The following is a 23,437-nucleotide window of genomic DNA, read 5'->3' on the forward strand; positions in this document are numbered from 1 at the left end:
TTATGTTTAATGCTACATACTTAAATTCATTTTTTGTGTGTCTTTTTCTAAGTGAGGTGATGAATCTTAAACGTCGCTATGAAGTGGGTCTTGAAAAGCTGGAGTCAGCAGCAGACCAAGTGGCCACCATGCAGGTCGAGCTGGAGGCTCTACAGCCCCAGCTGCTTGTGGCCAGCAAAAAGGTAGACGAGATGATGGTGGTGATTGAACATGAATCTGTAGAGGTGGCAGAGACAGAAAAGGTTGTGAAAGTCGACGAGTCTGTGGCAAATGAACAAGCCATGGCTGCCAAGGCCATCAAAGATGAATGTGATGCTGACCTGGCTAAAGCAATGCCTATCCTGGAGTCAGCCCTCGCTGCGCTGAATACACTCACAACTCAGGTAAAGTCAGAGATGGGTCCTCTTTCTTGTCATCATACTCAAAAGCTGTATATCCTAGAATAGAGCAGTGAATAGGGCTTCTACTCTTTACAGGATATCACAGTGGTGAAGTCTATGAAAAGCCCACCCACAGCTGTCAAGCTGGTCATGGAGGCAATTTGCATTCTCAAAGGCATCAAGCCTGAGCGTATACCGGATCCCTCAGGCTCCGGTAAAAAGGTGGAGGACTATTGGGGCCCAGCTAAAAAGCTTTTGGGAGACTTAAGGTTTCTCCAAAGCCTCCATGAGTATGACAAGGACAACATCCCACCACATCTTATGACCATTATCCGTAATAAGTACATTACCAACTCGGATTTTGTACCAGAGAAGATTAAAACTGCATCTACTGCAGCTGAGGGCATGTGTAAGTGGGTGTGTGCGATGGACAAGTATGACGCGTAAGTAATGCTCTTCTCCTCCTGTGTTTTTAGTTATGAGAATGAATATTAAAATGAACATGAAGCTTAGTAAGTATCAAAGGAAAAATAATTTTCCTGGTGTGTACCATGCATGAGCTATGTCCCCAGTGATTCATCTAACACGACAGATCCAAGATGGGAATCATTACGGTTATATCAGTATTGTTCTGCACAATCTTAACTTGCAGAATTTTTTGGTGTCCTTACTAATTTCTGCTGATAAAATGCAAATGAGTTCATTGTTCTAGATTTTCTATTGTGTACATTGGTTTAAAATGTTCACCTTTGTATTGCCTGTGTTCTTCAGAGTGGCCAAGGAGGTAGCTCCTAAGAAAGAGAAGCTAGCACAGGCTGAGGGTGAGCTTAGTGTGGCCATGGAAAGCTTGCAGAAAAAGCAGGCTGCCCTAAAAGAAGTCCAAGATAAACTGGCCAAGCTTCAGGAAACTTTGGATGCTAATAAAAACAAAAAGGCTGACTTGGAGAATCAGGTTTGTAATCATATCTTGGTCTATTAGGAGAAAATGCTGAATTTGAATAGCTTGTATAGAATAAATACATATTTAGTAGTCACAAGCTCCGGTGAACATAAATTGTTTCTGCTTCCTCTCTGGATGACGTCCTTCAGGTGGATTTGTGCAGTAAAAAGCTGGAGCGAGCTGAGCAGCTGATTGGAGGCTTGGGTGGAGAGAAAACGCGCTGGAGTGAGATGGCCTTGAATCTCGGACAGCTCTATGATAACCTGACCGGTGACATCCTCATCTCAGCAGGCATCGTGGCTTACCTGGGAGCCTTCACCTCCAGCTACAGACAGGTACAAACAGCTGGTGGAGCAGGTAGCACAGGGGAATTTTTTCAACTGTAAGGCTAATGTCACTTCCTAATGACTTTGTCTCTGCAAAGTGCTTTACTCCTATTCACAGCTCAGAGACAAGGCTAGTTTTTAGAAGGTCATCTTTGAAACTAGGTTACTTAGAAGGACACTAACACTCCACATTGGGACTATGTTTACATATATCTTTTTCATTGTAGTCACTACTACATCACAACAAAGTCACTACCAGTAATGTGTTCCTCCCCAGCAACAGACAAAGGAGTGGATGAGTCTTTGTAAGAGCAGAGGGATTCCCTGCTCGTCTAACATGTCTCTTATGAGCTCGCTGGGTGATCCAGTGAAGATCCGTGAATGGACCATTGCTGGCCTTCCATCTGACAGCTTCTCCATAGACAATGGCATCATAATCTCGTAAGTCCTATTCGGCAGGTGTCTTATCTATATTTGTACTGAGCAGCCAGTGTCTCAGAATTATAGAACTGAAACAGGAACTCTGCCTTTCACTTAAGCAGCTCTTTAAAGGTGCTGTACACCTGCACACTGGGACAGAAAACAAACAAGCAAATCTGCTTTAAAGCCTAAGCCTCACCTTACTCTGGGTGCTTATATATATATTGACACTGCTGGCTGCTGTTATTTTTTTCCACTAAGCATATGATTGCACTGATTGATTAACAGAGGATTGGGATTGTTTGGCCCGTGGTGCCATCCGTCTGTGACTGTTCATCCTTGAGCTGCTCTCTACATCTCAGTTATTGTCCCCTAATACACCCCAACTGCTCTGATGTCTCATGGTTAACAGATCTTTCAGTCTGACGAGGCAGACCCTTTTGATCACTCGGAGTGTGTGTTTGTGTACGTGTGTGTTATTTATAGTAATGCCAGACGATGGCCTCTGATGATCGATCCCCAAGGACAGGCCAACAAGTGGGTAAAAAACATGGAGAAGGCCAACAGCCTGCACATTATTAAGCTGAGTGATGCTGGCTTTGTACGCACTCTGGAGAACTGCATCCAGTTTGGCACGCCTGGTAAGTATATATATGTCTATAGTTTGAGGCTTCTTCTGTTGTGGTGAGCCTCGCCTACCTTTCTGCAGTTCTTGTTTCTGCCTGCTGAGGTCTCTCTTTACCACAAAAACGAATTGTTGTTGTGCAAAGAATGCTTTCTTCCTCTGTTCTCTGTTCTGCAGTGGGAGAGTTCAAATAACAATCTCACTGACAGAAGCATTCCAGTGAGTCTTTATTCAGACAACACTACTGCAAATCATACAAAGGAAAAATCAATGATACTCTGCACTTACATGGTTCCTGCCTTGTGTTACGGTAAAATGAAGATGTGTAGGCAGCTGTGGCTATTCTTTTTCAGTGTGTCTCTGTCCTGGTGCTACAGTGGTTGGTGGTGGTACGGAATCTGCTAAAGCAACTCTATGGCTGTGACATTACACACAAGCTAAATTCACTACAAACCCTGAGATCCCTCTGCAAAAGCACAAAACATAAAGCCCAGCTCTTGCAGTACTTCTCATAGGATTTTAAAGAAGCCATGAGAGTGAACATCATGAGAGGAATTAGAGTTAGAAACAGTTTTTTTAGGCTGATGCTTATTGAATTATATAAAGTACTGTTTAATCTGTTTAAATTCGTGTTAATTATTGATGAGGGAAAGTTCTTAACATGAGATCTTAATAATAGCATTATCATACTATTATTAAGATCCGCTCACATTAAATAATGCCGTATGTGCTCCACTGATTCGTGGTAATGCACACATCGCCTGTCCATAGAAGGACTGCATATTTAGCTCTACGAGTTTTAGTCATCAGGGGGATGCTATCAGTATTACTGTTCCAGTAATATAGGTATAACTGTTTGCTTTATTAAATATAGTTTCACCAAGATGCTTGGTAGTGGTTACAAAATACAAAGACTCATGGATTCGTTTTTCCAGACCCAAGAGTCCAGTAGAGTCACAAATAGAGTGGACACCCTTTTATAAACCCAGCACTATGGAACAGCTGTGGAGTAGCACTCAGATCAGCCAAACTGGCAAACTGGTGCCTGAAAAAGAGATTGTTAGGGTTAGGCAGTATCCAAAACCCTCCACATTTTACCCCGGTATAAATACCGTAAATACCGTGCTGCACAGTGCGCCGCGCACAACCCCCTCTTGTGGCTCGTCCTCTAAAGCGCAGCAGTGTTCTTCTAAGGGACCAGGTCACAGGTGCGACTATAGCTCTCGCTCTCTCTTCTCCGCGCTGTCACGTCATGTTCATAAACTTTATCAAAGGTCTCCAAAAGTAAAATATATTATACTATTAAGTAAAACCGAAGATTCAACCACACAAGGCATCAAATAAAATATGTTTAATATTTGATCCTTATCTTCTATATCAGTGGATTGCATTTTTTTATTGATGGTAATAAAAATGATACCGTCGCCACATGTATGCCCCGCCGCTATACCTTAATACCTTAATACCGCCCAACCCTACACTTTGTCTTGACAAGCAGTCTGGCTGTGTATTTTCAAAGGCTTTGAAGTTGTGCAATGGCTCAGCTGTTGAGGCAGTAGACAATCATACAGCTTCCGACTGCTTTAAAAAGCATATTTATACAAAAGATTTTTCATTTGGCTAGAAAACAGAGATGTGAACTATTTCTTTCAGTGCTCCTGGAGAATGTCGGCGAGGAGCTGGACCCCATCCTGGAGCCTCTGCTGCTCAGACAGACCTTCAAAGTGGGTGGTTCCCTGTGTATCCGACTAGGAGACTCTAACATTGAATATGCCCCTGACTTTCGCTTCTACATCACTACAAAGCTACGCAACCCCCACTACCTGCCTGAGACTTCTGTGAAGGTGCTGACACATTATTTTATTGTATTGTCATTCTTGTGAATGTGATATATCAAAATGCTGAGAACATGTGGCTTGGCTTTTGACCATAACTCAAAGTGCACAGCAGGATGCTACGCCTGTGGTAAAAGACACTCCTTCACTTTGAGCTGCAACACCTTTTCACAGAAAGGAAAAAAAGCAAATGTATCCTGTCTGTACTTTGCCAAGCTGAAGTTGTTATAAGAATTTATTGTGGGGAAAAGTATACTTAAGTCAAGATCTTCAACATGGTACTGTAAAGTACTTTAATGTCAACCTCACCTGAAAGTATATATACATACTGCTTCATTTACACAAACTTATCTGCATACTGTGTTGTGTGTGGTCTAGGTGACACTGTTAAACTTCATGATCACACCAGAGGGCATCCAAGACCAGCTACTGGGCATAGTGGTGGCCAGAGAAAGGCCTGACCTGGAAGAGGAGAAACAAGCTCTCATCCTACAGGGAGCAGAGAACAAAAGGTACAGAGGCACACAGTAGGCCCAGGGCAAATGGCCTTAACTACTCAAATAAAAGAAACCTGTAGTCATCCTCAATTCTTCTTATTTTTTCTCTAGACAACTGCAGGACATTGAGGACAAAATCTTAAAGGTGCTCTCCTCCTCTGAGGGCAACATTCTGGAGGATGAAACGGCTGTCAGCATCCTCTCATGCTCCAAGGTGCTGGCGAATGAAATCACAGAGAAGCAGGCAGCGGCTGAGGTGACGGAGCGGACGATTGATAAGACCCGCATGGGCTACACACCCATTGCCGTGCATTCTGCCATCCTGTTCTTCTCTATTGCTGACCTGGCTAACATTGAACCCATGTACCAGTACTCTCTCACCTGGTTTATTAACCTCTTCATTAGCTCCATTGATGGCTCAGAGAAGAGCGCTGACTTGGAGCAGAGGTAAGCAGGCCTGTCTAATGTACTCAGAAAACACCGTCTCTTAAAGTCAGTTAAGTGTGGTTGAGTTTGCAACTTCTGTTTGGCTTGGATTTCCTCTCAATCTAATTAGCATTAAAACGCTTGTATATGTATCTTCTTCAGGCTGCAGATCCTGAGAGACCACTTTACATACATGCTCTATGTCAATGTGTGTCGCTCACTGTTTGAGAAGGATAAACTGCTGTTTTCCTTCTGCCTCAGTGTCAATCTGCTCATGCACAACAAGCTGGTAGGGATAAACACACACACCTCTGCACACATTTGCAACCATAGATGCTGTTTGTAAAAACATCCATCAATGATTTGGGTGTGTTTGTAAGTGATTAGGTAATCAAACAAGCCCAGTAGTGTTATTTTTCCAGAATCAGTCTTCTTAGTAATTGCTTAAAGTTGTCGGTAGCTTGTGTTGTCAATTTGCATAGAAAAATCCAAAATCATCAACTATTTATCAATTTAATCGCAAATTCTGCTTGTTATGCTGCTGTGTTAATAGCCCTTTGATGATAATGAATTTTTAGGTGGATGAAGGAGAGTGGCGCTTCCTTCTGACAGGTGGTGTGGGCCTGGCCAACCCCCATTCCAATCCCTGCATCTGGCTCCCCAAGAAGTCTTGGGATGAGATATGCCGCTTGGATGAGCTTGAACGCTTTAAAGGTCTACGCCAAAGCATGTCTCACCTCCGGAAAGAGTGGAAAGAATTTTATGACAGCCCAGTAAGTACTGTTTAGTCCTGTTGGGGCTCTTTCTGTGAATTAGTCTGTGATTCACATTCAGCAAGGACAAAGCAAAAAAATAGCACATCTGGCTGTCAACCACTAGTTGGCAGAACATTTGTATACCCTGTGTGCCACCTGACCTGATTCCAAAGAATAAATGCTAAAAGATAGATTGGGTATTTAGAAAAGATTTTAGCAACGTTTACTGTATGTGCACGTAACGTGACAAACAAGAAAGCAATGCCACCTTATCACTGTGTCTTAAAGTTAAACTCGTCTAAATTCCTTTTAGTAAAATGCAGTTGAGTCTCCCGAGCGGAGTCTGATGGCCTGTATAGATAGAAATGATAGAATGCTAAGAAGTGCACAGCAGGACACTTCCAGTAAGTTGTGAAGGCTGGGCCAGCTTCTTCGCCAGCCTTGAAACTCAACAGGGTGGCTCATTGAATCACAGCCCTGATGCCTACAACACTGTGACAGCTCTGTGGTCCTTTAGGAGCCTTCCTGCTCAAAGTTTGGTTTTTACTTACCACTGTTGCCTCTCTCTCTCTCTCTCTCACGTCATGTTCATAAACTTTATCAAAGGTCTCCAAAAGTAAAATATATTATACTACTGAAGTGAAACTGAAGATTCAACCACACAACGCATCAAACAAAATCTGTTTAATATCTGATCCTTATCTTCTAAGTACATTGCATTTTTTTATTGACGGTATTAAAAATGATACCGTCGCTACCTGTGTGCCCTGTGGTATACCTTAATACCTTAATACCGCCCAACCCTATTTGCTAGGCATATCTTCAATGTCTAGTCCAGACAACTATTGTCATCATGGGCAAATGCAAGTTTTCTGACAGCTGGGTGGAAGACCCAGCATTTAGGAATGGCTCAGGCCTGTAGTACAGAATAACCAGCAGGCTTATTGTTCGGTTTGTAAAAACATTTCCTTATCAACTGGATGGGAGCTAATGCACTTCGGTCACATATGCAATCCACTAAACATACATGCGCAGTCGGTGAGAGCAGTTACCTCTCAACTTTCTGTGCTGCTGCACCGCCGTTACGTTAGTGAGTCTCTATCTACTCCGTTGTGTATAGCAATTAATGGCAGAATAAGAGTACACATTACAAAAGGTTGTTGATTAACACTTGCAACTCAATGTCATGATGGTTTTAAAAAAAATTAAAGGTAGTAAAAAAGGTAATCAGCAATTTAACTCATGGATCGCTGCATATACTCTGAATAGTTCTGTTGGCTCTCTGAACAGGCTTGAGACTTGACAGATTTACTACTTTATTGAATGTTTTTGTCTTCATTGTAGTTTTTCAGTGAATGTTTCTATTTCTAATGCTGCTTGCAGTTTGCACGTCTTGAAATATTCCTTTTTATTTATCCATATCTGCATCTTTTACCTTTTGTATGATTGTTTATGTAACAGTCTTTGTAATAGTTCAGAAACATGAATATCCTCACAGTCCCAGTTTTTTCTGGGCGTTTGTAACAATTTCTGTTAGTTTAGATGTAGACAGAGACAGAATGAATATGGAAGAAAGGAAACAATTTGTCAGGTACAGATGGAGCAGAGACACCCAATCCTAATCTAATTAAATCCATTCACTTCTCATTGTGCTAGTCACATGTGTGCAATCTAAAGGCACAGAACAGCTGTTTAATCAATGTCTGGTGCATTTCTGTATCACACACACGTGCACACACCATCTTTGGTTTATAATCAACTGAATCAGCTGTAATACTTCTGTCTAATTAAATCTGGTTTGTTCCAGTTGAAGAATTGACACTTTGTTCAATGTTGATGCCAGAGCATCGGTTTAATCAGACTTACACGCACTAACACACCCCTGTTCACACAGAGAATCCCCTGGACATCCTAAATAGGTGTATCCGTCTCAAAGCACCTGCCGACACACATACAAACAGCCTGGGGGGAAATGATTTTAAACGTTCTTACTAGCATTGCTCACTTCCTCTGGTTCCACAAATGAACATGTTCCTGTGACCCAGTACCCAGTGTTTTTTTATGTTTCTTCCTTTTCATGCATAAAGTATTTCTGATTCTGATTCTGATTCTGATGTTAAGTGTCTCCCAAAATGACTCACTTCCCTTTCATGTTGCTTAATTACATAGCTTAGTCTTGCCTCTCCAAGAAAAGGTCACACAGACGCATGTTTAAGGTACCCCTGATGATAGGAGCGTGTCTCTTTTCTCAGTGGGTCAAAGGGGTTTTGTATTACCCCAATCCAAAGAAAAGTATTTAACTAAGGTGTCTGTGTGGTTGTTCAGCTTCCCCTTAGAGTTACATGATTGCTGTTGTTTATACCTTAAATAATGGGAAAGGAAACATGGGTGATGACATATTTACAGTGTATTTTTCCTTCAGTAAAAGCCATATAATAATTAGAAGCATACATCCCCTATGGAGCGTGAAGTAATTCCTGTTGTTGTGATGTTGTGATGTGCTTATTTGCAGAACCCCCATCAGACTCCCCTTCCTGATGAGTGGCAGAAGAAGCTGAGCCAATTTCAGAGGATGATTGTGATCCGTTGTCTCAGACCCGATAAAGTCAGTTCATGCGGGGAAGAATGTCACTTCACACGGACTCCCTCATGAAATCCTTTCACCCGTTTGTCTTCCAGGTTATTCCCATGGTGCAGGAGTTTGTTTCAGACAGTTTGGGCCGGCCCTTCATTGAAGCACCACCCTTCAACTTGAGTCAGACCTTTGTGGATAGCCACTGCTGTGCCCCTCTCATCTTCATTCTCTCACCCGGCTCAGACCCCATGGCTGCTTTGCTCAAGTTTGGAGATGAAAAGGTACATGAACATCTTGAGAAATTTAGTTGCTTTGAAGCCCGCTGTGTGAACAAGCTACAAATGAAAGGAAAAATTGATTCCTCTAGATTTGCCAGGCTCCCACATCGGCCTTAAAATTAATGAAAGTTGTTTTGCCACTTTCCAAGGCAAATAAGCAGCCACAAAATTGTGTGTGTGTGTGTGTGTGTGTGTGCTGCTGTTCTTATTCCTCAGGGCTTTACTGGTACCAAGCTGACCTCCCTTTCATTGGGCCAAGGCCAGGGTCCTATTGCCATGGATATGATTGAGAGAGGCATTAAAGAGGGCTCCTGGGTGGTTCTTCAGAATTGCCACTTGGCCACTTCATGGATGTCAACACTGGAGAGGGTTTGTGAGGTCAGAGCACACACATGCAAATGCAGCTTTTGCACCCAGTGCTAATTCTTGGATGGATGCAATTATTCATTTTTTTGTGGCTCTGTGGGCAGGGGCTGAACCCAGATAATACCCACCCAGACTTCAGACTGTGGTTGACAAGCTACCCATCTCCCACATTCCCTGTGGCAGTGCTGCAGAACGGGGTGAAGATGACCAACGAGGCTCCTAAGGGCCTGCGCGCCAACATAGCACGCTCCTTTCTAATGGACCCCATCTCTGATCCAGAGTTTTTTGGGAGCTGCAGTAAGCCGGTAAGCACACATCTTAGTTGTTTGCTGTGCATATCTATCATACCAACATCAGTGGGTGTGTTTCAGAGTGTTTGCTTTAGCTGTTGAAATACTAAGCAAGCCCCAGTTGTTTATCTCAGGCAATGCCTTCCATCTGTGCTTATCCTCTTTGCAGGCTGTGTTCAAGAAGCTACTGTATGGCCTGTGTTTCTTCCACGCCCTTGTCCAGGAGAGGAGAAAGTTCGGACCTCTGGGCTGGAACATTCCATATGAGTTCAATGAGACCGACCTCCGGATCTCAGTACAGCAGCTGCACATGTTCCTGGAACAGTACCAGGTAGCTGTTTTGGGGAAAAAAGTTTGCATACCCTCTTGAGAACAGAGTGTATACCTGCCACGTGTATAACATCCCTATTCAACATCTGAGCCTGCAGTTGAAATTCTGGCCTCTACAAGAGTGTTCTGCTTCATTCAAGTATTCGCTTTAATGAGCCATATTCAAAAACCTCCCTTCTTGACATTTTTCCACAAGCAGAAAGCTCCAACCCTCTGCCTTTCCTAGTTCCTCTGCTGTAGCTGAGAAAAAGTGGCACAAATAAAGGACAGAGGATATCTTTTTTGAACACAGTGACATTTTCCACTTGTAAGTGTCACGCTGTGAATTTGTAAGTGGTAGCCTTCAACAGAAAATGCCACACTGCCCAGAACCTCAACTTCTATGTCCTATTATACCCATCTGTATCGTAAGTGTAGGTCCTAAAGTAAAATTCATTATAGTTTTCTGTTTTGTTGTATCCAGTTAAACTCAGCATCACGTGTTGCCTTCCTTCTGTTGTTCTGATAGATGATGTGATTTCTTGCTTCTTGCAGGAAGTTCCATTTGATGCCCTCCGCTACATGACTGGTGAATGTAACTATGGGGGCCGCGTGACAGATGACTGGGACAGACGCACCCTGCGCACGATCCTCTCTATCTTCTACACTTCAGAGATCATTGAGGACCCAGACTATAAATTTGACCCAAGCGCACTCTACTACGCACCAGCTGAGGAAGATGTAAGAAATAAAACACACTCTTAGTATAAGGAAGAGCTATAGTGTTTGCAGCTTTACACACTATTAGCCAGTATCTTCACAAGTCACTGTACTGTCCATGGTATGGCTTGCTTATAGAGATGATCAAGTCTCTATAAGATGAACAACAGTTGCTTAGCGTAGAGCGTAATTCCCCAAAAACTCAGTTTTTAAACTAAGTATATTTCTTTGCACTGCTACCTTTAAAAAGTCATTAGAAGATAAAATGTGTGTAACAAGGCACAGCAGGCAGCCTCCATCACTGAGGGCTGATATATTTGTTAACACAAGTGCAATCTATGGTGTTCACCATTTTATTTGGCATTTTGTTTTCCAACGTGGCACCCCCCTCCAACCACATCTTTCATTAATGAAGCCCCATTAAAATAAATATCAGCAATCTAAGGAGACTACTTGTTTTTCACTGAGTGTTATTACTCAAGATGTCCTGATGTTGCATTAAAAATGGTTCACCCCACTCCTCACTGTTTTCTGATTTTCTGTTGCAGTACCAGAGCTACATAGAATACACAAAGTCGCTGCCACTCAACCCATCACCAGAGATTTTTGGCTTGAACGCTAACGCGGATATCACCAAGGATCAAGCTGAGACCCAACTACTGTTTGACAGCATTTTGCTCACACAGGTAAATCCACCTTGGCCTATGAAAAAAGCTGGTTTTAATATTGATTGGCTGTTATTCTAGACAACATATATCATATTCAGACCCCATCAATAGTGCATGCATGAAAACCTGACTAGGTACATGGACGGCATCTGTCGTTTCCTAACCCCTTTTATTTGATCACCCTCCATTAAAAAACACTATGCAACATTAATTAATTGTTGAGACGTTTTCAAAGAAAAGAAATGTCTTCCTTTGACACTGCAGAGACACAGCATGACTCACAGAGGCTTTGGTGGAGCCGTGGGATCCCACATCATTATATCTGAGCGCTGTAAGAGTTAGACTAGGTTAGGTTGTTGAGGATTACATCTTACCACTTCCCTGCTCCAGTCAATGTCGTGCTGCAAATCAAATCTAAGGGATTTCACTTCCAGACCTACTTGAGGATAAAAGAAACACGGCTTCTTCTGTAAAGTGGAAATGGATATTTATTTATCTGTGTATCCATTTATTTATTTTAGGAAGCAGAGCAGAGTTTCCCTTTATCTGAGATGATTCACTGTGTTTAAAGTGTAAATTGTCTGGAAATAAAGTTGATATTGAAGAAGTGCAAGGGGTCTATACTAAGCAGCCAACAGAAGTGACTCCATGCATCTCTTTTTGTATATTTTGGCTGCAAAAGACCTGGATAGCATATAGATTTTGAGTTAAAATTGGAGCTCCTTCTGGCATTTATTCATATAGATTCCATTCAACAAGATTAATAAAGGCTTCCGTCATGTGTGGACTTCATTAGAATCGAATACAGTCTCATCAGTCTCAATGACAGATGAACAGGGAGGCATTTCAAATGGAATGAAGCAGCTATTTATTATTCTCCTACTGTAACCCCCAGTGCCATTAGCCAATGATTATCCATTACCGCCGGATAGTGACTAAGCACCATATAGAGGAAAATGGAAGAATCACAGGTTATCAGCTCGAGTGATCATTAGGATTGTTGATAAGGGTGTGTCAAATTACAGGAGAAGAAAACTTTAATCTCAGGCTGCACGATAAGATCAAAGCATTATATAGATTATATTACCGTATATTTCCTTTAATGTGGTGAGCCTGAGCAATGCATATAGGAAAGGAAAGATAAAATTAAGTGGTATCTCATAAGACCTTCTCATCAGTCCTCTGTCACTCTGTGTCTTCTGTGATCAGTCCCGCTCCTCAGGCGGAGATGCCAAATCCTCAGATGACATGGTCTTTGATGTGGCAGCTGACATCCTGAGCAAGCTGCCTGGGGACTTTGACTTGGAGGCAGCAATGAGGCGCTTTCCCACCAGCTACAATCAGAGCATGAACACAGTGCTGGTGCAGGAGATGGGCCGCTTCAACAACCTCCTCAGCACCATCAGAAACTCCTGTGTCGACATTCAGAAGGCCATAAAGGTAAATGCAAACACAGAGCTTGCAGAAAGGAGGGGGGGTATGTTTTCAGTATCACATTACCACAGTGAAACTGGATGGCATTTCTACATACCACTGACATTTTTCAGAAGAAGAAGGATCAGAAAACCTAATAAAAATTCTCATATTTGGTTCACTGTCAAATTTAACTTGGCATATTGCAGTTGTCAGTTTGATGATCATGTGTTCATGTTGCAGGGTCTGGTAGTGATGTCCGCAGACCTGGAGGAAGTGGTTAGCAGCATTTTGAAGGGTCGCATACCCGGCCTATGGATGAAGAAGTCCTACCCCAGCCTTAAGCCGCTGGGGAGCTATGTCAATGACTTCCTAGAAAGACTACAGTTCTTGCAGGTATGTTAACATTTAAGGAAAATGCTTTTAGCATTTGGGTTTCTTTATATCTGCTAAAGAAAAAATCAAAGAAAAGATCATGACACAAAGAAGCCACTCACGTCATAGCATCCCAAACAAACAACAGAAGCTAATAAATAATGTTTTTGACTGGAAGAACACAGACGGCACAAACACACACACAAAACAGTTTGTGAAGTGACTTAGTATTACCATCAGTACTTCCTGTCACAGACTGTATAAGTCTCTGAACCCCTGCTCTGTGCTTGTCTTCTCAAAGCTATACATGAGGAAGTTATAGACAGTATTTGCATACTTCAACTTTAGAGTAAGCTGAAACCTGCTATAGGCTGTGTCACACAGGAGCTCTTTATTTCATTGCTGCAGGAGGATCTACTGACTTTATGCCTTCTTTAGTTGACACATTGTGCATGTGAGCATATGATGTATCATACAATTCTGCTTCATCTTACAGTTCAATCAGTTCTCTCTGAACAGTCCACTGCCTGTGTATGTATGCATAACAGTAAAACATCCATTTTCCACGGAGTTACATGTTTTGTTTACTGTTACAACAAGGGTTTGGGATTAACACTTGCATTTGCATGACAAAGCAATAAAAAAGCACATATATTATGTGCTAATCTAGGCTAAATATGTTGTGTGGCGCACCAGAGGGTTTGTTACACTGAACCATCTGTAACCATGAAACAGAAAGAAAATGGCAAGTGATCGGATGAACCATCTGTCTGTCACTGATTATATCAGACATTAAATTTAACCAATCAGATCACTTTGTGTGGTTAAAACACCTGAATCATATTTGTAGCTTCCAGTAGTTCCTGGAAAGTTGTCCATACACCAAAATACTAGTAATATGAATAGGAAGACTAATAAGACTTAGTACTAACAGGAGGGTTTATAAGTCATGTTCATGCAAGTATGATTTAGCCTTAATAACTATGGGCAACCCATGCCTTAATATACAGGAAATAACAGGTTGAGAACTGTATTATAATCCAAGACAGTAGCTGGCACAGCTGCAGGTCATGTAAATGTTACTCATGAATATGTGTACATGTGTACATTTTACTATTGCTATCACATATATATCAAATATTTACATCTTTATATATCCAGAGGCATGTTACTGTGTGGTGACATACCTGCATGTCACCACACAGTAACAAAATTACTTGGAAAATAGGGGGATGAATATTAGATTTCTATATGGGTAACCTTAAATGTATGAGGCGAGTGGGCCCTGTCATTCCTCTCTCTGCTCTGCTTTGTTCAGGACTGGTATGATAAAAACATGCCTGCTGTATTCTGGATATCAGGATTCTTCTTCACCCAGGCCTTCCTCACAGGCACACAGCAGAACTATGCCAGGAAACACTCCATCCCCATCGACCTGCTCAGCTTCGACTTCGAGGTCATGGATGACAGACAATACAAACGGCCCCCAGAGGATGGTAGGACCCTCCTTAGTGTAGTCCAGTTGTAGGTTAAGTCAGAGGCAAAATAAGGTTTAAAGGCAGAAAGAGAAACATAAGCGGTGAGTGCAGGAGGAGAAACACAGTGATGGCATAAAGCTGACTGAATATGAGGGAGACAAAGTAAGAAAATAAGTTAAAGAAAAGCCTCCCTGCCTTTCATCTAACCCTAACCCTAGTGTTGTAAGATTAAACGCAGGGCAAAGAGAAAAAGAAATGCAGCAAAGTCTGACTTAGAGTTAGGAAGGTTAATAGTGTCAGGTAGGACCCCAAATAAGGCGGCAACAGGGCATGGGCTCAGGTCTATCTGTAGCACGTCTGAAATAGAAGAAAATATAGAATTCCAGTAGGAATGTAAGGAGGGACATGTCCAGAACATATGTAAGAGTGTACCACAATAATGGCGACACCTGTCACAAAGCGGGTCAGTGTTGGGGTACACACGGGATAGTTTAGATTTAGTCCAATATACACGATGTAGTAGCTTTCATTGAATCACTCCGTGTCTGGCACATACTGACGATGAATGGACCCGACCGAGAATAGTCCCCCAGACAGGCATCAGGTCTTTACCTAAATCCTGGGACCAGAGAGCTAAAAGAGTCTCATCAGAGGGGGAGCAAAGAGATAGTATAACATTATAAAGTGTAGAAACAACACTCCTCATCATCAGGGGTATCCTAAAAATTCTATCAGTAGGGATATCTGCTGGGATATGTGGAAAATCTTTATATGTCTGTAAAAATGTCTGACTTGCAAATACCTGAAACCACAAATACCTGTTTGGTCTGGGTGTCTGATGAAGGGATGGACAGAGTCCAATCTGAGAGAAAGAGCGTTAGTTGAAGAAAATTTCATATAGAATTCTATAGGGAGTCAAGTCGGGGCTGGGAGATTTCCCAGATTGCATGGCGCAAATTGCCTTAGTAAGTTCCTCTCCAGTGAGCGCTTGGTCAAGAGTCTCTTTTTGGCTGGGCAAGATGGTAGGCATATCTTTTGACTAAAGAAAGATACTAATGCCTGGAAATCAGCATTTTGTTCAGAGTTATAGAGAGAGCCATAGAAAATGAATGAATCAGCTGAAAGGCTAACAGCTTGGAGGGCCTTTCTCCAGATTCATAGACAGAATTTCTAAGCTTTAGCAGTGTAGATTCTACTTGCTCTGTGGCTAAGATATCAAGCTCAGATTTTAAAGTGATTATTTTTTTATATCGCTCTTGGGTGGGGTGGAGGCGTACTCATCCTCAAGCCTAGCTATTTCAGTTGGTGCAAAAAAAAATCAATTTGATCTGATATAAAATTAACAAACTGTTCATCTGAAAGCAAGAGCGAGTTAAAATGCCAGGGAAAACGCAAATTAGGCTTCTCTGGAAAAGAAAGCACAAGGGACACAGGGGCATGGTCAGAGATGACTATAGGAGTATATGAGACCGAGTGTATATTGGAAAGCAATCTATTATCCAACAGAAAGAAATCAAAACGTGAGAGAGTGATGTACTGGGGAGAAGAACAAACATTTTTTGGTTTGAGGATATAGAAACCACCATGGATCACTGACACCATATTCCTCCATAAAAGATCTGATCACATGAGCTGATGTAGAGCTGTGAAGAGGATCGGTCCAAATCAGAGTTTAAACAACAATTAAAATCACCACCTAAAATGAGGTGATGGGACTGAAGGTCTGGGATTTCCGAAAAAAAGTTTCTGAAAAAACTGTCGTTATCCCAGTTTGGTGCATATACACTGCCTAGAACCACAGGCATATTGTATAACCTGCCTGATGCAAATAAATAAAGCGAATTTTAATGGCTGCCCCTCTTGATCTGCAAGAAAATTTAGAATGATATAGTTGCCCAACCCATTTTCATCTAAGTTTTGCATGTTCCAAAACTCCCAAATGTGTTTCTTGTAAGAAAGCAAGCATTGTGCATGTAGGCTATGTAAGTGGTTATTGCATTTAACAGGTGAGTTCAAGCCTTTAACATTCCAACTCACAAAAGGGAGGCTACCTCCTTGAGTTGAAGAGCCTGTGTCTGTAGCCATAGAGAATCTAACCTAACAAAACAGTGCCATCTAATACAAGCAGATTTAAAGACTGCAAACAGCCTTACATCTGATGATGTGACATGAGGGACCACACAGAGAGGGAGGGGAAGAGGAAATAAATAAATAAATAAGCAAGTAAACAAAAAACAGAAAAATGCACAATAGTTATAAAAAAATGTTTTAAAAAAGCAGCAACCACAACCCCCTCCATAGTCAGCAAATCACAAGTCACACCAGCAAACCCCTCGCGCTTTTCAGACTGGGCAACCGTAAGGCCAGGAAACATTTCCACTCGTTTTACATCATGTTTCAAAGCATCACTAATTTCCCTGGCTTTGTGAAGAATAGCAATCCTGTCCCTCTGATATAACAGTCGTATAATCACTGGGCGTGGTGCATCGCCACTCTTTGGCCTGGGATGTAGAGCTCTATAAGTGTGGTTGACCGCTGGCTTGCGGTCAAGTTTCAAAATGTCACATTTAACCAGCCATGCATGTGAGCCTTCCATACCTTCTGCTAAGCCAACCACCCTGATGTTGTAGCGTCTAGATTTGTTGTCAAGCTCCTCACATTTGACTTTCAATGATGATACCTCACTGGTCAGAGTGGTAACAGTAGTCTGCAGGTCTTTCACGGAATCCCCGCAGAATAATTATCGCATGTTCGCGGAGCTCACTCAGCCATGTCTGCCTTGCTCCATAACCCCTGAATACCCCCTGCTGTGAGATTCTTACATAAAGCCTCACCCTATACTATACTATATACTATACTGCCAAGCTACAAATCTGACAGTGTGTTTGTGCATTCGGGTGTGTGATCCTGACAGTGTGCCAACAACCAGTTATCTCTAAATATGAGCCCTTTTCGCCATCCCATTAGTGGAGAAGCTCTTATGCAGGATGAAAAGAAGGTCAGAGCACAGAGGTCAGCTCAATAAAATGCTGTGCTTGTACATGTGATGTAGTCACAGGGCTCCTACATATTTGTCCAGATTAAAGGCTTTTAATGTGAAAATCAGTACAGCCTTGAGTGACACCTGTTGATGCTAAGTGATCACACTTCATAGGTGTTTAAAAGCTGCTAGTGATGCCCTGCACTTATGTGCATGTTCTGCTAAGACATAATAGTTTGTGTCATGGATCACAATAGTTTACGCAATGCATACATGAGAAAGGAAGCACAATCAGTTGTATGTACATTTGGAGGTACCAATATGATAACAGTAATGATAACAGTCTGTCTGTACTGTTTGTGTTTGTGTCAGGTGTGTACGTCAGAGGCCTGTTCCTCGAAGGAGCCCACTGGGACAGAAAGAGCAAAGTTCTTGCCGAGTCCCACCCCAAAGTCCTGCATGATACAATGCCTGTGGTAAGAAAACATGATTCAGCTGTTTGATGACCGATTCAGCTGTTTTATGACTGATTCGGCTAATATTTAGTATATTTATAAAGTTTATGTTTAATGATTTCAGCTTATGTTAATTTAGCTTTTGTTCATATTATTTCTGATGTGTTTTTATGAATTACATTCAGATGTCATAGCAATTTTTCAAAGCAATCGTTCAAGTAAGCGTTCAAGGCAATGCTTCAGCTGCTGCAATCAAACTTGCATTTTCTTCAGGAAATGCTTTTTGTAGTTATTTTTCTTTTTTTTTCGCCCCTGTGATCGCATTTTTGGATGCCTTAACATGCCCCAAAACTTACCCAACTTGGTAGAAAAATTAATTCGCCCGCCTGACTTTTGAAACGCACATGGGAAATGGCTCTATAGCGCCCCATAACGCGTAGCCCCTCTGGCCGGTTGAAAACTGGCACACATATGTATCACCCCAAGACGCACAAAAAAGTCTCTTGGACCCCCCCCCCCCTCAAACTCAACAGGAAGTCTGCCATTTTGACTTTTGCGGCCATTTTTTGCCTATTAGTGACCCTGCTAAAAACTTTTCACGCCTCGCATACTTCATCCAATTGAGCTGAAGTTCACTGTGTCCACTCAGGACACCATAGGGAATAGAAGCATTCCAAAACTCTTTCAAAAGTGGTACGGTGTGGTGGGGGCGTGGCCTGAAATGTGACCATTCGCCATTACAAAAACTCGCTGTATTTTCTGCAGTACCACCAACATACCTTATGCAATGTGGACAGAATCTTACAATACTGCTATGGACCTGAGTCTGAACAGGCATATATGCTAACAGGATGATACGGTCATAGCGCCACCTACTGGTAGCAGGAAATTATTAGGGCCCGAGCACAAAACGTGCGAGAGCCCTATTGAAATGCAAGCTTTTATTATACTTGATTGTTATTCCGGCTCCGGTATCGCGATTTTGCCCCCCCTGAACATGTTCAAAAACTCACCAAACTTGGCACAAAATTGTCCCCCGACGAAAATCGCGACTTGACACTGTCACCATTGGCGGGCGTGGGTGCATGGCTCTGCAGCGCCCCCTAAAGTGTGAATATATTCACCGCAACTGCTACAGACTTCGGTCTCGGTACGCTGATGTATCGCCTCGCCTTGTGACAAGAAAAAAAGCCTCTTGGACGAAAATTCCACGATGTACAGGAAGTCGACCATTTTGGAAAAAACCACACCCTGTTCCAATTTACTCACCCCGCACTTTTGCGAACTCCTCCTAGGGGAATTGCTTGATATGGCTAAAAATTGGTGCACTTGCCCTTAGGGGATTAGGGACCAAAGGTTATCAAAAACGCAGCACTTCGTCATATGGTCTGGCTGTGGCACCACCACGCAGTTGACTCTTCTCCAAAGCACAGGAAATTGATAGATAAACAGATTTTATAGGGCCCTAGTAATATTTGATCTTTTATCATAGTAGATTATGAAAAACATGTTTTTTTACAATGTATTTCTTAGCCTCTGTGTTGTAGCTGCAGCCTCACCAATGAGGATGTTTCTTGTTCAGCCACAGAAACACAGCTTCCTCCTCCCTCTGTTTTCTTTTCTTCACAGTGCATTCATTGACTATGAGTTTATCCTTTTTGCACAACCAAGATTACTTACCATAATAGCTTTGAAGGGGGGCTCTTCCTTGTTAATGCTATTGTTTTTTAAGTTTATGGCCTCCAAAGTTTCAATTATTATAATTGAGAGTTTGACTTGTAAAATGTAGTTCTCTACATTTTATATGAGATCAAAATCAATTTCTGTACCAGGCTGTAAACATGTTTGTTTCTGTTGCAAAGCTTTTTGAGCTCTCAAGTGGCTACCTGAGAAACTGCAGCTTTCTCCCCACTCAACTTAGAAATAACCCCTTATGAAAGTGTCTGCCAAAATGGCTATTCTTAAGACAAAGTAGATGGCGGTCTTAACGCTTGTTTCTTTCTCACCTCAGATGTGGTGTAAGCCCATGAAGCGTCAGGACATTCCCCAGAGAATGTGTTACTTGGTTCCCGTCTACAAAACAAGTGAGCGACGTGGCACCCTGTCCACCACCGGGCACTCCACCAATTACGTAATCGCCATGACCCTCAACACTGACATTTCTGCGGACCACTGGATCAGACGAGGGGTCGCACTGCTCTGCCAGCTCAGCTCATAAGTCTGGTTTGTTTCTACACTCAGTTATAATTAAAAAAAGAAAGAAAAGCACACTTTCATCAGCATGACTCAGTGGCCTTTTTTTTATTTACAAATCAGGATGTGATAGATGTGGTAAACTGTTGTGGTTACACTACACCCCAAAGAATTTCCCAAGATCTTCACGCACATTAATTTAAAAAGTAACAGCGGTTGACATTATTTAGCCTTTTGCAGTTACAATGAATGAAAACGCTTTCATACTCGGCACGACGTCTGTACCGCTTCAGTACATGCATGATTGAGTCAGATCAATTAAGTAAAGATGATTTTCAGCCAATTAAGACAGACGATGGATGTCACGCAGTGACTGGAGAAATAAGGACACACACATCTGTGTGTTCCAACAAACAACGCTAGGTTAGCTTAGCATTCAAGCTGCAGAACAGCCAATGGAATGTTGGGGGGAGTATGGGGGATGTGTCAAGCACCAGCCACTGAACATCTACACTCTGGCCACTTTTGGCACAGCGACTTTAATGTACACAAAAGTACTTTCAAAATATAAGCAGAAACATCACTACTGACACTACAGACTTATGTAAATACAATACGGTAAAATGTCTGCATTAATGTGACAACTAAACCTCCTAAAATTAAATGGTCCCCTGCAGGCTGGTTGGACAAAAAGAACCTTTTAGGAACTTAAAGGGGCACCCTAAGTAAATCTAGTAAACTACAACACTTGTTCATAAAGACATCAGTTTATCAGACTTCACATTATGAATCTGTTGATTCTCACAAAGAAAGAGAACATATAAAGGCCTACAGGTAATATGTCTCATTTGGCTACAGATTGTCAAACTCCTACAAAAAATTGGTCAGACATTTGTGATTGGTTTCTAAATAAACGGTGGTGATGGATGGCAGGTGGAACACACACCACAGATGCACAGGGCATGGATGGTGGGACACAGCACAGAGGGGATGAAAGAAGTGGACCTGGGGAGAGAGGGAATGACGACAACACACTAACAGGTAATGATGGATAGGCGGTAAGAGCTGCTGGGCTGTGACAGTTTGGTTTCTTCACAGTGACATAAAATGAGAAAATGTTTGAATGTTTTATCTGCACACATGTGCTCTCTGTGATTTGATGATGAATGAATTGTTTCAATGTGAGTAGAAGAAGAAGAAATGAACCTGCAGCTGTCTTCAGACTCTCTGCAGCTCTGTCACTTTCTGATATTAATAAACTCTTTCAGATCTGATGTTTTGTATCCAAACACCTTTCTGTGGTTTTGAATGAATTGTTGAAACACTGAGTGCAGACTGATCTGTTTAAAGAGCATGCAGTGAGCAGGAAATGAGGCAGGTCGAGGACTTCCTGGAATGATTCTGTAACCGTCACAGTGAAACCCACTGAGCCATCTGATTGTCTGCTTTCTGCCCTAATAACCACTGAGATCACACTGATATCTGCAGCTGTTCCTCCATCTCTCTCTACACGAATAAGACTCAGACCAGGGGAAGGGAAATTGCGCACACACACACGGGACCAACTTGCAGTTGTGTCTTGTCACCAAGGACCTGTCACCATCAATGCAGGAATGAGGATCAAGCTGAGAACCTACAGTTCTTCCACCTGAGCCACAGCTGTCTGAACAGTGATGTCATAACAAGGCCAACAAGCAGTAACACACTCGGTAAACAGTGATGTCACAACCCAACCAAGCAGCTCTCTTTAACACAGCAACTGACCTGTGATGTCATAACAAGACCAACAGCTCTCCTCAACAGACCAAGAGTGATGTCACAAGCAGACCTAACCTCCAGACCTAACCATCCTGTTTAAGACAAGTGGAGAATGATGTCATAATCAGAGTAACACATTAAGCAAATTAAAAAACCTTTATTAGTACCACAATGGGGAAATTGCTTAATGCAGCCCAGCAAAGAGCACCTGGTGCCTTGTCCAAGGACACACACAGTGACTAGGGAGGAGTTGGAATCAAACCACCAACCTTCCAGTTATTAGACAACCCTGCTATACCACTGAGCCACTGCTGCCCACACACATGAAGTAAAGACATGTATGAATGACTGTGGTCAAAGAAAGAAATGATTGAGGTCAATAGAAAATGAGAGTAAATGTTGCTGCTGTCCTTCACTCTGACTGGAGACAGGAGCTGTATAATCATCATTCAACAATAAGAAGAAAGCAGCACACCAGCCACATGATCGTGTTGTACAGTAAGTGGAAACAAAAAGCAGGAGGAGAGGAGGAAACAACTCTTAGCTCAAGTGCTGCCACCTAGTGTCAATATTTGGTATTAACTGACTACATATTCCACCTTTAACTCACTGCCACATATACTGTGCCATGTGTGAAGTGATACCAAAATGTGAATGTGAATTTATTGTAAAGAACTTTACTTATTATCCCTGTTATAAGTGAGCAGTGTGTGTGTTTGATGGTGTGTAATGTCTGCTCAGTGTTACTGATGCTGCTGTGTGTGATCTGAAAACTGATCAAACTGTGATGTGTCTGATGCTGACAGAAGAATCAGAGGATGCATCTAAATGATGATGTCATATGGCCCCTAAAAAGGAGCCACGGTGGCTCTGTCTGCTTCCTGCCTCACCTGCAGACAATCCTCCAATCAGACGCCTGTTTCCACGGCCCTCATCAGCCCTGCACTGTCAGCACATCTGCATGTAGCTGCCTGCTGTGTGGACTCTGACCTCCTCCTGCTCTCTGCTTTGTCCATGTTGACATCAAAGAATCAAGTGTCCTCCTCCCTCCTTCTGGACACACACAGCATGACAGTGCACAGCTGAGCTCCTCCATGCATGTGAAGAAGAAGTAGTTTGTTGTTCGATAGCTGAACAGAAGTGTAACTACTGTGACTGTTTCATCATCTGAAGCTGCTGCTGAGTCTCTGAGACCTTTTATCAGCGAGCGGCTAACTGCTGCTGCTGCTGAAATATTGGGAGTGTTTGAACAAACTATCGTCCAGTACTAGGAAGAGCTGGACCATCAGCGCAAACTGCTGGATCTCCTCCTGAAGCCTGAGATCAAGCTACACAGAACAGGTGTAAACATGACAATGTCACGGAACAACAAGGG

The 23,437-nt window shown here is 42.3% G+C and overlaps 1 protein-coding gene across 4 annotated transcripts in view; it reads left to right on the plus strand.

Moving 5' to 3' along the window:
• The window catches only part of dnah7 (dynein, axonemal, heavy chain 7), a 52,358-nt gene extending 32,029 nt beyond the window's left edge, over positions 1-20,329 (plus strand). For 3 of the 4 annotated variants that reach the window (XM_028398381.1, XM_028398383.1, XM_028398382.1), the window contains 23 exons: positions 53-383; positions 477-823; positions 1,152-1,332; positions 1,470-1,655; positions 1,924-2,087; positions 2,553-2,707; positions 4,345-4,535; positions 4,905-5,038; positions 5,135-5,470; positions 5,612-5,738; positions 6,028-6,222; positions 8,717-8,809; positions 8,884-9,060; positions 9,274-9,435; positions 9,528-9,728; positions 9,883-10,044; positions 10,578-10,763; positions 11,291-11,428; positions 12,620-12,850; positions 13,067-13,219; positions 14,517-14,694; positions 18,029-18,132; positions 20,123-20,329. In XM_028398381.1, coding sequence (XP_028254182.1) covers positions 53-383; positions 477-823; positions 1,152-1,332; positions 1,470-1,655; positions 1,924-2,087; positions 2,553-2,707; positions 4,345-4,535; positions 4,905-5,038; positions 5,135-5,470; positions 5,612-5,738; positions 6,028-6,222; positions 8,717-8,809; positions 8,884-9,060; positions 9,274-9,435; positions 9,528-9,728; positions 9,883-10,044; positions 10,578-10,763; positions 11,291-11,428; positions 12,620-12,850; positions 13,067-13,219; positions 14,517-14,694; positions 18,029-18,132; positions 20,123-20,329 — 4,339 coding nt within the window. The remainder of the gene's footprint in view (positions 1-52; positions 384-476; positions 824-1,151; positions 1,333-1,469; positions 1,656-1,923; positions 2,088-2,552; positions 2,708-4,344; positions 4,536-4,904; positions 5,039-5,134; positions 5,471-5,611; positions 5,739-6,027; positions 6,223-8,716; positions 8,810-8,883; positions 9,061-9,273; positions 9,436-9,527; positions 9,729-9,882; positions 10,045-10,577; positions 10,764-11,290; positions 11,429-12,619; positions 12,851-13,066; positions 13,220-14,516; positions 14,695-18,028; positions 18,133-20,122) is intronic. The other variant, XM_028398384.1, reaches the window with a different exon arrangement.
• The last annotated feature ends 3,108 nt before the right edge of the window (positions 20,330-23,437 follow it).

The sequence above is a fragment of the Parambassis ranga genome, unplaced genomic scaffold, assembly GCF_900634625.1.
Source record: "Parambassis ranga unplaced genomic scaffold, fParRan2.1 scaffold_21_arrow_ctg1, whole genome shotgun sequence".
NCBI classification, from domain to species: Eukaryota; Metazoa; Chordata; class Actinopteri; family Ambassidae; genus Parambassis; species Parambassis ranga.